Source organism: Drosophila mauritiana, chromosome 3R (genome assembly GCF_004382145.1).
Source record: "Drosophila mauritiana strain mau12 chromosome 3R, ASM438214v1, whole genome shotgun sequence".
Classification (NCBI taxonomy): Eukaryota; Metazoa; Arthropoda; class Insecta; order Diptera; family Drosophilidae; genus Drosophila; species Drosophila mauritiana.
The window spans coordinates 8670553-8684193 of record NC_046670.1 but is presented as its reverse complement, the minus strand read 5'-3'; the positions used below and the strand labels follow the sequence as shown (position 1 = coordinate 8684193).

Below are 13641 nucleotides of genomic sequence, written 5' to 3'. Positions count from 1 at the left end.
AGCAATACAATATAAATTAATATTTAATATAACCAAATAAGCTAACAAAATGAATTATAAATTTTCAAATTAACCCCAAATATGACAATGCTACCTATTTATTTGCCCGCGACTGTAAGTAAAAGCGCGAAGTGCATCTCTTAATTGTCAAGCGTTGTTTATTCAGCTATATTTCTCTGCCATTCGTTTGGTTTTTGGGTTCTTCCTGTAACTTATGGCCATTGGTACTAAACTGGATCTGAGCTTCGCAGTTACGTCTGGGTTTTATTTTCACATATGTATATTAAGTATTTGTGTATTATTCATAAGAGTTGCCTTTAGGTGGTTAACAAATTAAAGCTATCGACTAATTTTGATTCTAGAGAAAAATTTAGCACACAGAGTTGTAAGTTGTAAGTGGTACGTGGTAAGAAGAGTTCGTTCGTTTAGCGGATATCAATCGAGAAGCGAGTTAGAGAGATAGGATAAACTTATGGGCTAGGCAATAAGGTTGTACTGCTATTTGATGTGCCGGCAGAGGTGGAACCGCATCCATTTCAGCGCCCTGTCGCTCATGGCCTCCGATTTGGGGGAGTTCCCGCAATCCGACAGCCGATGGCATCCGGCGCAGTCCGCCGGAGATCGACGATAGCTTTCGGTGGTGGTGGTTGCGCTGCAGCTGATTAACTCGGTGGTGCTCTCGAGAATCGCCTCGGGCTCACAGCCAGGTCACATGTCGCCCGCGCAGTCCCAGCGCAGGTCATCCGCCTCGTGGGTCAGGTACCGGCCGGCACCCACCTGGGTCTCCAGGTTCCGCAGATCGCGGTACGTCTGTTTGTCCTGCAGCCAGTAGTGCAGCAGACTCTTGTCCACCGTGTACCGCTTGCGCTGCTTCACCTGCAGCAGGTTGTTGATCAGGTCGATGGCTGGGGAAAACAGAAGGGATTCATAGATGAACCTGGACTTGAACTTCGTGCTTAAACTCTGCACTCACCATTGGAGGATATCTCCTTCCAGGGATTTGGGGGATACATGAAGGCCGCGTTCTGGATCTGGTCGTTGATGTCCTCCTCCTCGTTGAAGGGGAATGTGCCGCTCAGGCTCACGTAGATGATGACGCCCACGCTCCACATGTCCAGAGATCGATTGTAGCCCTTGTTTCGGAGCACCTCCGGTGCCAGGTAGGCCGGAGTGCCAACCACCGAGCGCCGGAAGGACTTCTCGCCGATGATCCGGGCATAGCCAAAGTCGCAGAGCTTCACCTGTGGGAACTCGGCGTCCGAGGAGAGCAGCACGTTCTCCGGCTTCAGATCGCAGTGGACGATGTTTTGAGAATGCAGGTACTTGAGGGCAATCAGAATCTGTGTGATCAGGAACTTGGTCACCCGCTCACTCAGGCGGCCCCTCGCATGCGACAGGATCATTTCCAGCATGTCGCCCTTGAGCTTCTCCATCACCACGAAGATCCGCTCCGGAGTCTCGAACATCCGCTCCAGGTTGACGACGCCGCAGTGCGAGATGTTCTGCAGGATGGCCACCTCGTTCTTCAGCTGCGCCTCCTGTTTGGTGGGGAAGCGCAGCTTGTCGATCACCTTGATGGCCACCTCGCGCTGCGTCTTCTTGTGCACGCCGCCGTAGACCACACCAAACTGCCCGGAACCGAGCACCTCGTCCGGAAAGATCTGGTACAGCTGGCCCATGTCCTGGACCTGCTCCTCCGATTCGCAGCATTCTGGAAAGGAAACAAAGCGTGCTGATGCGCCGTTCACAAACATATTCGGAGTACCTACGCGTATTGGTGACGTGCATGAAGGCCTGCCGGATGCTGGTCTCCCAGCTCTTGGCAATGTCACTGCCAATTCCACTGTCCGGCGGAGGTAATCTGACGGCCTGCTCCTCCTTGGCGCCCACCTGCGGATCCTGTCCGACGAAGTAGCTGAGATTGGGTAGGCGCAGCTCGAAGCAGTAGTTGCACTCCGGCCGTGGATCTCCGAGGTGGCTTTCGATCGACAGGAGCTCCGCCAGCGGCAGCTCCTTGTGGTACTTGCTACCCTGTTCCGAGACGAACAGTGTGATGGTCTTGGAGTCCAGTCGCCAGTAGTAGCGCTTCACTGCCTTGTCCAGCGAGGTGTAGTGCACCAGCCAGCCCTCCTTGAGGGCCTGCCCACCGCGTTTCTTGGTGTGCTTGACGGACTGGACGATCCTCATCAGCGGAATATTGGCACTGGGCGAGGAGGAGGTAGAGGACTGCGACTGCTCCGACTGGCCGTCGCTGCTGGACTTGCTGGTCTCACCACCACTAACGCTGGAATCATCGACCAGTCCTCCGTTGACCAGCTCGGGCGGCGAGTTGTGGGCATTCGTGAGGGCTTTCGGTGGTTCTCTGGGTCGTCCGGCCACCAGATTGACACCGCTCGACATGGCCGACTTGTACTTGCCATACTCGGATCCGTCGTCGCCGTCACTGTCGTCGAACTCCTCGCGGAAGAAGTTGTCCCGCTCCTTGGCGCCGGCCTGGATCTGCAGCTGGCTCAGTTGGGCCTCACCCGTGCAATCGTGGGGCACCTTGTCCATGCACTTCTTGTGCGTATTGTACTGGCAGTCCCGGCACTGGAGGCCCTGCTTGAAGAGTCCTTTGAGCAGCTTCTTGCACAGCTGGCACACCGTGGGTATGCCGTACGTGTGCACCATGAATGTGTGCGGAATACGGAGCACCATCAGTCCATTCCGGCTGCCCGACGAATGAGTCCTTTGATGGCGACCGGGAATATTCTGGGAATTGTGGAAGGCAGGTTACTTAATTAGCAAATTAAGAGGCTCTGGGGATGGATGCGCATGGGGTATTCCCTGTGGGCAGGGCTTCTTTAATAGCGTTAATTGGCCAAAACGAATTTTCATAATTTGGCCGGCTTCTCTTGAAACCTCTTTCCAGGATTTCTTTTGGAAGGATTTCGAAGGAAATGGCAGGCAAAAGGATGGTGGAAATGGCTTCAGTGTTTTTGGGAAATTATGCTCGTTTATAAAGAAAGAAATGTTTAAATAAAAAGGTTTGTTGTTGCTGTTTATCTATCAGAACGCAAGAAATCGAAGAACGGAGTTACTTTTTAACTGTATCCTTAATTTTCCTGACTTCAGACAGTTTGAGTGCTATCCCCAGTTATAATTAAGTGCATTTTCCAAACCCCCCTACGAGTGTTCTAAATAGTTAATAAAGCATTTAATGTGCGCAGTATAAAAAGTTTATTAGAAAAGCGTGAAAATAATACAAATTAAAAGTGTGAGCCACGTTAAGTACAATTTGAAATACGCGCAGTGAGGACAGGCGGAAACTATGAACTACCACCACCCTTAAAGGACACACACACACAATCACACACTCATTCACGCACACTCTCACTCACACATACTGCATATGCTTATGATAGCGAATATGAAAGGTCCTGTCTGGCTGTCAATGCTTTATAATATCATTCATAAGGTCCGACATGCGCTTTACCAGTGAGCTGCTCGAGTCGTTCCGTCCGGTCGAGTCCTCCGTGGAGACGAGCGACTGCTGGGAGCTGCCGGACGGACTGCGGGGCGCCTGGAGCGTGAAGGAGCGCCTCGAGGTGGCGTCATTGGAGCGGTTGCAGTTGTTCGGGATTTTCACCACGCACCGCTTGTGATAGTTCTGGCCGCATCCTGTGGACGGAATGCAAGGACACGTTTGGAGATTAGTCGAATAGCTCGGAACCAACCCCCCCCCCCCCCCATTGATATCACACTCCGATTCACATACCGTCGCACTTGAGGCCCTGGCGCACCAGACCAAACAGCATCTCGCCGCAGAAATCACAGAAGGTCGGTCCCTTGTAGGAATGCACATTCAGGCTGTGCGGTTTGAGGGTCGGCATCTCGGAGGTCGGATACAGGATGGCTGCAGTGTGGGCGAGAAAAAGATACTTTGAAATTGGGTTCGTTTAAGTTGAATCCATTATATCATATATTATATGATTAATTTTAAAAGGCAGTAACCAATAAGTTAATGTAGCTCTAAAATCTTTATAAATATAGAAATATAACTTTACAATGGATTTCTCTAATGATTGTTAAGCATTGAGTACCATAAGTAATAGTTATTGATTTTTAACTTTGTTCAGAATAACTTTGTATTAATAGTCTTGATACATTTGAATAATCAAAGATATATCGAATGAAGCTAAATTTTTTACTATATCCGTTGGGATTTAAACTGTCTTGTCACAGCTTCGACACATTCATCTCAACCATGCCCTTTGCAAGTTTATGAATTGAATGAGTGCTGTCCGTCGACGAATGTGTCACCCCATTGAAGTGGGTGGAATCCCAATCCCTGGCTACTTACGACTGGCGGTCAGCACGATTTCCACGAGGGTCTCGTCCACCACCTCCGCTGCCGAGTTGATGATGTGCAGCACATTCGGTGTGCTGTAGTCATGGACAAAGAGCAGAATGCGTTCCGAGAGGTACGTGAGTCCGCTGTCCGGGATCTGAAATGAGCCAGCAGGATGTGAGCTGTGAGCACTACGAATGCGCTGGGAAAAGTGATTGTGGCAATGGCAATGACATGGGCATTGGCCATTTGTGATGTTCGGGTTCGTTTAACGCTTATTTTTGCATTGGCCGAGCCATTATCATATCATATTCGTATCTTAATTGATTGCCCGATAAGATCCAGCCTGCCATATGCACAAAATTTCGTATTGATTTCAATTGATATGAACATTGGTGCTTTGTTTGCTTTATATCTACACAGTTGCAAATACCCTTACAAATTAGAAAAAAGTTAATGACCCATCGATTTGGAGGTATACTATTATGTAGTTTTGCTAATAATACAATAAATATGCGATATATTGTGAGTCTAGAAGGAAGCTAAATTGTGGTATGATTATAGTGATTGGTATATTCACGGAAGCCCATCAACCATTTTGTGACTTGATGAAATGCCAGCTTTTCTGGAGTTAATTGATAAAATCTACTGCCAGTCATGGCGGATACATGTACACATATGCAAGGCACAATTAAAGGTCCATGGGTCTTAGATCCTGTCCAAACCAAATTAACCATTCACTACTTCTTCTCCCCCTCATCCGGATAAAAGTTGTACGCATTTGGAGCTGGATTGCCAGCTGGGAACGGAAGGAGTGGTGCCCGGAGCAGCTGTCGTTGGCAATGGATGGTTATGGATCTTAGGAACGCCACCAGTTGCGGCCTGGTTAATTGAATTGGCCATGGGTAGCTGCGTCACGGGGAAGGGGAAAGGGGGTGGTGAACGGGCCATGCGGAAACGAGTACATGCCTATGTAACTTGGACTTACTTAATGAAATAAAGCAATTATGGTGCACACATACATACATGGATTAATCCGACCTTTTCACTTGTCTGCTAGAAATACAGTGTGCAATGACTTCATTCTAGTAGTGGGTGGAAAAACTACTAAAAGCGTATTGGAGAAATACTTTTGTGTTGCCTCAACTTCCAAGTGAAGAGGTCTTAATTTCATTAAGATAGTTATTACATTCGAGTATGTATTTCTGTTTTTTGTCTGCATAAAACCACTGTAACTTATGGCCCAACTGCACAGAATGTTGACCTGCCCGCCATTTGACTTCTGTTCAAATATTCTACAATTGACATGTTTACTGGAAGGTCCTTGCATAATTAACTAAATGGCTTCAGATGTTGACCTCCTTTGCTGTTTTAGGGGTTTACTAATTCTTTGCCAAAGGATACATTGTGCCTTCCAGCAGTAACAAACATTTCTCTCAATACTCCCTCAAATATTATGCATGTCCTTGAATCCTGTGATTGAATCTAGATGTAAGTTGAAATGGTTCACCCATGGCCTCACCTTTGTGTTGATGAAATCGCAGGCCAGGTCCTTGAGCGTCTTGAGGGTCAGCGAGCTGGCGGGCACACAGACCGCATCGCGCACGCTGCCGAATTGGAAAAGGAATGTGACTTCAGGACCCTCCATGATAACGGGAACGCTGCCGACGCCGCTGCCGACGCTGGCTGCGCTGCTGCCGTTGGAGGTGCTGTGGTTGCGTTGGGCCAGGATTGCAGTGGTGCGGGAATCCCCTCGCTCACGGAGCTCCCTGTCCTGTCCCGTCCTCGAATCCAATAAAATTCCTCTTTTCCGCTTCGCTTGCAGTGATTTCTCGGGGCTTCCCGCCTTCAGCCCCTTCGCTTGTTATTGCAAATGCCAAGGACGAGCGTAAGTTTAATGCTGCTTGCTCCTGCCACCGTTATCCTTACACTGCTCTGGCTGCCTCTGTTTCGACTGCGGTTCGGAGTCGGTTTTGCGGTTCAAGGATTGCAGTCGGTCACGGCTCTACGTGTCCAGATGAGGTATATGCACCAGATTTGCCACCACACCACGCCGCCTCTGGATCATGGAAACTAACTGCAAGGATAGTGAAGAAGGATTACTCATAAAGCCATTGCAAGTTTCACAATAAATGCCCTTTACTTAGCAACTGGAAATATTTGAACTTTTGAGAAATATTTCGAATACGTTCGTCACGAATTTCGTATCAAATTTGAATATTCCCTTTATTTCGGAACAACATATAAATAAGACTTCTAATTCACAGGATAACAGATTGTGTGTGTGGAGATTAGTAAGTTAGGTCATGGCAAACGTGCATCACTGAGACAATGGAGCCATAAATAATACGCCAGTCGATTTCCCGATTCAATGGCCATTACGTATGCCTCGATTGGCCATATGTACACTGTCATTATATTTATATCGTAAAAAACTGGTTGCTAATTGCGATGAGAAAAACTAGAAAGATAAGATCGCCCTGGGAAACTTGCGCGGGGCGATTTGAATTCCTACCAATTATTTTGAAGTGCCCTGCCTGTTTGTGACCCATTTATGGAGTGTGTGTGTGTGTGTGAGGCATTAAAAAATAATTAAAAAATCATGACGGCAAATATGTGTGCTGGCCATGAAAGGAATGCCATGAGAAGCGGCGAAAGAAAGGGAGAGAGAAATTATAAGAAGCGACGAAGAAATTGTGAAAGAAGAACAACAAAACGAGACACTCGGCTGCCAGGCAACTTTCTAAAAATTTGTATCTCGGCGCTTTTTCTCCGCTTTTCTGGATTTTCGTTGTTGTTTTTAAGTAGGTGTATCAGTCAAAAGTCGCAGATGGGGAGCCGAGTGCGTTTTGAATTTCAATTGAAGTGCCTTTCCTGGCATCTGCTGGCGGAGCACGGAGGCTGCTCCTCCGCACCGCCGCTCCATAATCCTCAAGTGCTTTTGGCCCAGAAAGAAAGATACCATCGGCGAGAAATAGCCGAAATTGGAGCACCAGCACACGCAAATGACGCAGCGCGCAGAGGCCTAAAGTCAAGGCTAAAAACACGTACACACATTTCGATATTAAGATACGTTATGGTATCCAAGAGATACATTCGCCATTTACATAACAACAACAACAGCAACAAGCGGCGATGCCAAGCGAATATCACTTAATAATTTATCCGGCAAATACACACTAGTCGTGAATTTGAGAACCTTTTCAGCGCCCTGCATCCGACGGATGCCGCTTGGACATGATGACTAAGCCCAACTCTTGCCCGTTCGCTTGCCTCGATTTCAGCTCCTGCTGTCTATTTTATTCTATGCGCTGCAATTCGATGTCTCCGCCATCGTCGCCGCGGCACGTTCTGAGTTTGTTAAGCCAAAAGAGCAACTGACTTGGCCAACTGACTGCCAAAGCCGCCGACGATGCCAGAGACCCCCTCCCCTTCCACTCCCAATCCCAATCCCAGTTCCAGTCCCAGTCGTGGTAGTCGCAGTCGCAGTCTCAGACCCAGACACAAAACCCCATAAAGAGCCCCAACCCGAACCCATACCCATACCCATACCAATATACCCATACCCAAGCCCAGGCCCAAACTCAAACTGAGACCCAGTAGCCAGCGCAAAAACAACTCAAAACCCGTTTGGCGGCACTGGGGAAAATAATTGAAATAAATGAATAAATACATAACTAAATACTTAAAGAATTAACATTAATTCCTGTTAATAATGATTTCAGCAACACATATTTAACCTTTAACATCTAGCTTTTATTAAACATTAAAAGTATTTTTAATGATTTTAAAGAAAATAGTTTTCTTTTAATCCACTAAATACATACACCAAAAAATAAAGTTTAAATATGGTATGGTTAATGAGCTCTTGTCCAGCTCTATTTTTTATGCAATAAAATTGTTTTTTTTTTATAAATTTCTTAAATGTAAAATATGAATTTTAAGTATGTTGTGTTCTGAAAAGAACTTATTACCTCACTTCAATATTTTGTAATACAGAATGTAAATACGTTTTTTTTTTTTCAGTGTAAGCGAATGTATAGAGAAAGACAAGGCCAGCGCTCTGCAGAGCGAGATGGCAACAAAGTGAGAGAGAGAGAGAGTGAGCGGCGGAGACGTGTGTGAGTGTAAGCCATGAACCAAAGCACTCGACCCGGCATAGTCTTACTACCCCGCCCTTGCCCACCATTTGTTGCCCAGTTTGTTTGTTTCCTTTGTTTGTTTGTTGTAACGGCCGCACTCTCCAATATACCCCCAAGTCCCCACGTTCAGCCCCCTTTCTCCCACTACTCTGCCCCTTCTGCACACTCTTTCTACGCTGCGAGCGCGCCCATTTAGCGCCCATTTCTTCGCTCGTTGCCATTGTCAAGGCTGTGCGAGAAAACTACCTGAGGGGGGGTTAGGTTTGGGCCAACTCAGGTGGTGTGGTGTGGTGCGGGGTGGGGGTTGGTGGTTTGAGGTTTGATAAGCGATTTTCCCGTTACCGTTAGACGGCCCCAGGGCCAAGGTGATTTCCTTTCATTGTGACGGTTACTAAAGTTGTGCCAAGCGTGCAGATGTTGTCAGCGAAATTATGGATTCTTACTTAAAATGGCAAGGAAATAAAAAAAAATATATATAACGTATTCGATTTTAAAGAAATATAGATTTTAAATTTAAATGTTGATCCTTAATGGATTAGCATATATAACAGAATCAATAATTCAAAATTTGTGATTACCAGTATATACTGGTATATATGTATATATTTTAGAATAAACTGAAAATGATTCTGAAACAATTTCGTAAAATTCGTTACCCAAATAATATGTAAGTATTTTGGAAATATTTTTAGATTTTAAATTGATCAATAAATAACAGCGGCTCATTGCCGAAAAAACCAAACAAATTTGAGTTCATTAATTGCGCCAAAAAAATAGTGTGTGTTTGTTAATTTAAAATGTTGCTTGGGAAAATAAATTGCAACATTAACATCTATTTCGGAAACCGAAATGAATTTTGATATTCAAACTTCTCCAGTTTAAAATTTAAATGACCAAATAAGAAGTTAGTTGAAATCTGTTTGATTCATGTGTTTTTTTTTTATTGCCATCCCCCTCGGTTATCGGTTGGTTTTTTTCTTTTTTTGGAGGCTGTGCCACCCGTACTCACATGTTTATTTGTTGGAATATTATTAGAATTCGAATTCTTAGATTCATGTGAAACAAACACAGAACGAAGCGAAATGCAAATAGTCACAGTCGACGCAAAAGTCGCGGGCTCTTTTCGAGTCTGATAAGAAAGCAGAACGAGACGGGGCTACGGGGAGCGATAGAGAGGGGGCATCGCATGGCATCACCATTATCATCGATAGATAATTAGCAAGGTGATAATAATTCCAAGCCGGGAGCGAAAGCGAGAACGAGATGCGCCGATGATGCCACGCCAAGTTCAAATTCCACTGTGGGTGGAGCCCAAGAAAATCCTATACACAGCGCGAAAATATAATAATCTTAGTTGAAGGATAATAGGGAGGAAGGAAGGAAGGATCTGCAAATATTATAGCTGGTATTATAGAAATGAACCCATATTTTTAAGGCTCTTGCAGTCTTTCGAAATGAAATGAATAAAGTTCTGAAATGATTTTCAGATATATTTAGAACTTACAGTATTTCTGCTTAACTTAAATTGGAACATGTTAAATCGAAATTGGGCTTGTAAGAATCTCTAGAGAAGCGTGTAGATGCGATAATGGTTCCAGTTTATTGAGCCTGACGCACCGGCCACATAAACACCAAGGCCAGGGAACAACTCGAATGTGTTTCTGTTTGTTTTTCTAGCTCAAGTGGAGATGGTGGCCTCCGAAGTGGGAGTGGGAGTGGGGAGTGCGTTATCCACCCGCCCAAAGGAGCAAATAAATATTAACGGGCGCGGGCGCAGACAAACATTTGCATTGAAGCGTGGCAGGACAATGGTACAGGTGGCACTCAGTAAGGAGGATTAACTAGATGTACGCATTCCCAGATTAATTCATAAAACAGTTATAAGCTAAGATACATTCAATAATACATATTTAAGTATGATGTCAGAATTTGTATTTTTAACGTAATTATATTATCATTATAGTATTATGGTTTGTTTATTAAAGTACTTAGTAATATACGCACAGTCACAACACAATCAAACCTTTCTAAGTTCCAAGAACCATTGAAAAGGACCCCGTTGAACTGATACAACATTTAACAAGCCATTCTATAAATGAATGGTGCCATATAGTATATACTTATTTTCCCATTCGAATAGCTGGCATATCATAATTATATGCCTCGTAAAGACACGAATTGAGCACACAACTACCACTCACGACCACCAGCAACGAAACGTAGCAAATTAGCAACAAAAGCACTCCACTTATGCACAGGATGATATAATAACAGGAACTGGGAAGCTCGGCAGGCACGGAAAACTCGGGAAACTGCCAAGGAGCCACCGACTGTGACACTTAAATTTTAATGTTTCTCGGGAAAATTCATTTGGCTTAATTTGTTTTCAGCTGGCATCCCTCGACTTTCCGTCGATTATTTTTTACACTCATTTAAGATGCAACACTTGGTGAATGTACATATATATGTACATGTATATATAGACTTGTTGAAAATGTCTTGCAATTAATTTGAATAATTAATATGCACACGGACAGCAGCTAGAGTACCAACACACCTTCGTTCGTGCCCCATTTCCCGGGGCGCTTTTCCTTAGAATTTTCAATATTTGTTTGCCTTTTCTGCGCGCGTGTGTGTGTCGTAGTATTTTCCTTTCTTCTTGCCTTTCCTTGTTTTCCTATTTGTGTGGCAGCATCGTGGACATGTCCACGTTGCGCTGTTTCTGTCGCTGAGGCGAAAAAATGACGAGGAAATTTCGCACGTTTGCACTTCGCGTCGACCGCCGCGCAACTGAAGCGAAATTTCCAAAGGCAGCCAGCAGCGGGCAGCAATCGCAAAAATCAGCAGCAGCGGCTGAAAAGGCAAAATCCAAATGAAATTGCCGAGCTCAACTCAACTCTCGATTTGGACTCGGGTTTATGCTCTCTTTTACCCCCCAAATCCCCCAGAGAGATTCTCCGATGCGAGAGCATTTGGGGTTGGGGGCAGAGTGTCTGCGATTCCTAGGATGCTGTGTTCAAGCAACGCATCACTTGCCACATTTCTGGCGTTCTTGACGCGCTTCCTCAATTTGATTTTGATTCTATTTTATTTTGGCCTCCTCTCGATTGTTTATTTACTCTTCTCGATTTCGGCTGGGCGTTTGTTTACAATCGGCGGTGGCAGAGGCGAAAGCCATGCTCGCCAAGCTTTCTCACTTTCTCACAGGTGTCTTGAAAGCTTGGGAGTTGTAACGAAGAGAAGCGGCACACTTTTGCTCAGAAATAGGATAGGCTATGCATAAGAGTTGCCAGGGTTGACAGGTTTAAACAAAGAAAAATTAAATAAGCATTAATTTATGTATTTCATATTAAGTTTAGAGCCAAAGAACTTGCATATTAGGATTATTTATATCCTAATATTAAGTAATATTGTCAGAAATGGTATCTTTCTAATTATATAAAACAATAATATTAGCTAGCAAGGTAGACTAGTTAGTTAAAATAAACAAACATAAATTACATCTCTTAATTTCTACCAAAAATATTTGATAAATGTTATATATTTATTAAAAATAAAAAATTAAAATAAGCAAACCAAACATTGCTTACGTATACGCAATATTTTGAATCTTAAATCGAAAAGAAGAAGTAAAGAGCAGTCGAAACTTAAGAGACAAGTGTGCCACTCGAAGAGAGTCAAGTGAGCGGGCTTTTAATGGGCGACTGTTGCTCCCGAAAAGCTTTTATGTGCACTGGAAAAAAACAGCGGCAGTGACTTAGCGCCTTTCAGTGAATGCACACGCCACACCGGAGGTCAGTAGCTCGAGGAACTCCGGGGATCCCCCTTTAGGTCGGCCAAACTGAAGCGCGTAAAATGCACATTACGGTAACACGTTGCGGCGGAAAGGTAACCGGAAACGTAAAGCTTTTCGCCAGCATCGTAATCGCTTTTCCACGCTAAGAGCTTTTCATTTCGCAGAATCAGAAAAATGGGGAAAAATGGGCGGAAAGAACTGGGCCAGTCAAACGAAGCAACTTCGAAAAGGGAAGCATAAAATTGCTCTAGCAACACATGGCGCTTACCCCGTCCCCCCCTCGGGCAAAAATGGGGATGCGGATGTGTGCGGGAGGTGGGTGGGTGGTTGTGGGTCTTGGGTGCTGGGAGGCCATTTTTCCAGAAGGGGGGTGAATGGCTTTTGTTGCTGGTGCTGTGCCGCCTGCCAACTGACAACAAAAGCGTCGCACGTAATATAATAAAGAGATTTTCCATAGCATACAAAGCGGGGCTGCGTCGAGACAGTTGCATGTGTCCTGCTACATAGAAAACTACTGTGGAGTAATAGCTCAACTAAATCGGATAAAATATTAAAAATATTTTACTTTAACGAATTTATAATTAGGGGGAATAAGAAATATATCTATGAAGGAGTGAAGACCATAATATTTTAAGCCTAACCTTATGTGGTAACTTACTGTATTGTATCTTAAAAGAAGTTTTAGCAGGTTTTAAACATAATAGAAACATTTTAAAATCAATTAGCCAGATTTAGATGTCTATTTGTTCTCTGTGTAGGTGGCGTCCGGGTCCTCGGAATGTAGAATTCTCCCGGCTGTCTGCCCCTGGCATGTCCTCCTCTAAGCCTCGCATTGTAGATTGTACACACATTATAATGGAAATCGGTTTTAGCTGAACTAAAAATAATTGGCCTTGCATCTCTGGTTGGTTTTCCGTCCGTACACACATACATACACATATCTATTTAGGCGAGTATCTGTGTGAGTTCAAGTCCTCGTTGTTGTTGCTGGTAATCAACAGTTTGTTGGCACGCGTTGCCATTTGGCCCAGAGATCAGGAGTCGGGGGCAGGGAGGGGGCCAAATTTAGACGGAGCGAAAAACATTTTGCAATTAGCTCATTCTCTATTCTCCATTCAAGCTTGTGCCCATGGATTTCCCAGCATTTGGACTTCTAAATATACGATTACAATTCGGGGCTGCTATTTTGGATTTTAATCGAAATAATCTTTGAACTTTAGTTGCATAGAATAAATTGCAAATGATTTTAGTTCGATTGGAAAGTAACGATTGTAATTGAAATTAAATTAAATAAATTTCGTAATAACTATGACGATTTAATAGAAACATTTTCCTTTGAAAAAGGCATTCAGTCATTCGATCTACTGTGGAAA

At 44.5% G+C, this 13641-nt stretch overlaps 1 protein-coding gene across 1 annotated transcript; it reads right to left on the bottom strand.

The window, feature by feature from the left end:
* Positions 1 to 138: 138 nt before the first annotated feature.
* Positions 139 to 7619, bottom strand: LOC117143443 (serine/threonine-protein kinase D3). Its single transcript, XM_033308151.1, has 8 exons — positions 7530 to 7619; positions 5853 to 6407; positions 4343 to 4487; positions 3758 to 3895; positions 3476 to 3660; positions 1770 to 2751; positions 974 to 1711; positions 139 to 905 (listed from the first exon to the last, which is right to left on the bottom strand). Exons 2-8 carry the CDS (start codon positions 5976 to 5978, stop codon positions 709 to 711), a joined length of 2511 nt encoding a protein of 836 aa, XP_033164042.1. The 5' UTR covers positions 5979 to 6407; positions 7530 to 7619; the 3' UTR covers positions 139 to 708.
* Positions 7620 to 13641: the final 6022 nt, after the last annotated feature.

What these genes read in the sequence shown, in the direction of transcription:
- LOC117143443 (XM_033308151.1), bottom strand. Translation starts at nt 5,978, where the DNA reads ATGGAGGGTCCTGAAGTCACATTCCTTTTCCAATTCGGCAGCGTGCGC. An exon ending in GCGATTTCATCAACACAAAG is followed by an intron (nt 4,488 to 5,852) that starts GTGAGGCCATGG and finishes GGCTCATTTCAG; the next exon opens with ATCCCGGACAGCGGACTCAC. An exon ending in CATGCACGTCACCAATACGC is followed by an intron (nt 1,712 to 1,769) that starts GTAGGTACTCCG and finishes TTTCCTTTCCAG; the next exon opens with AATGCTGCGAATCGGAGGAG.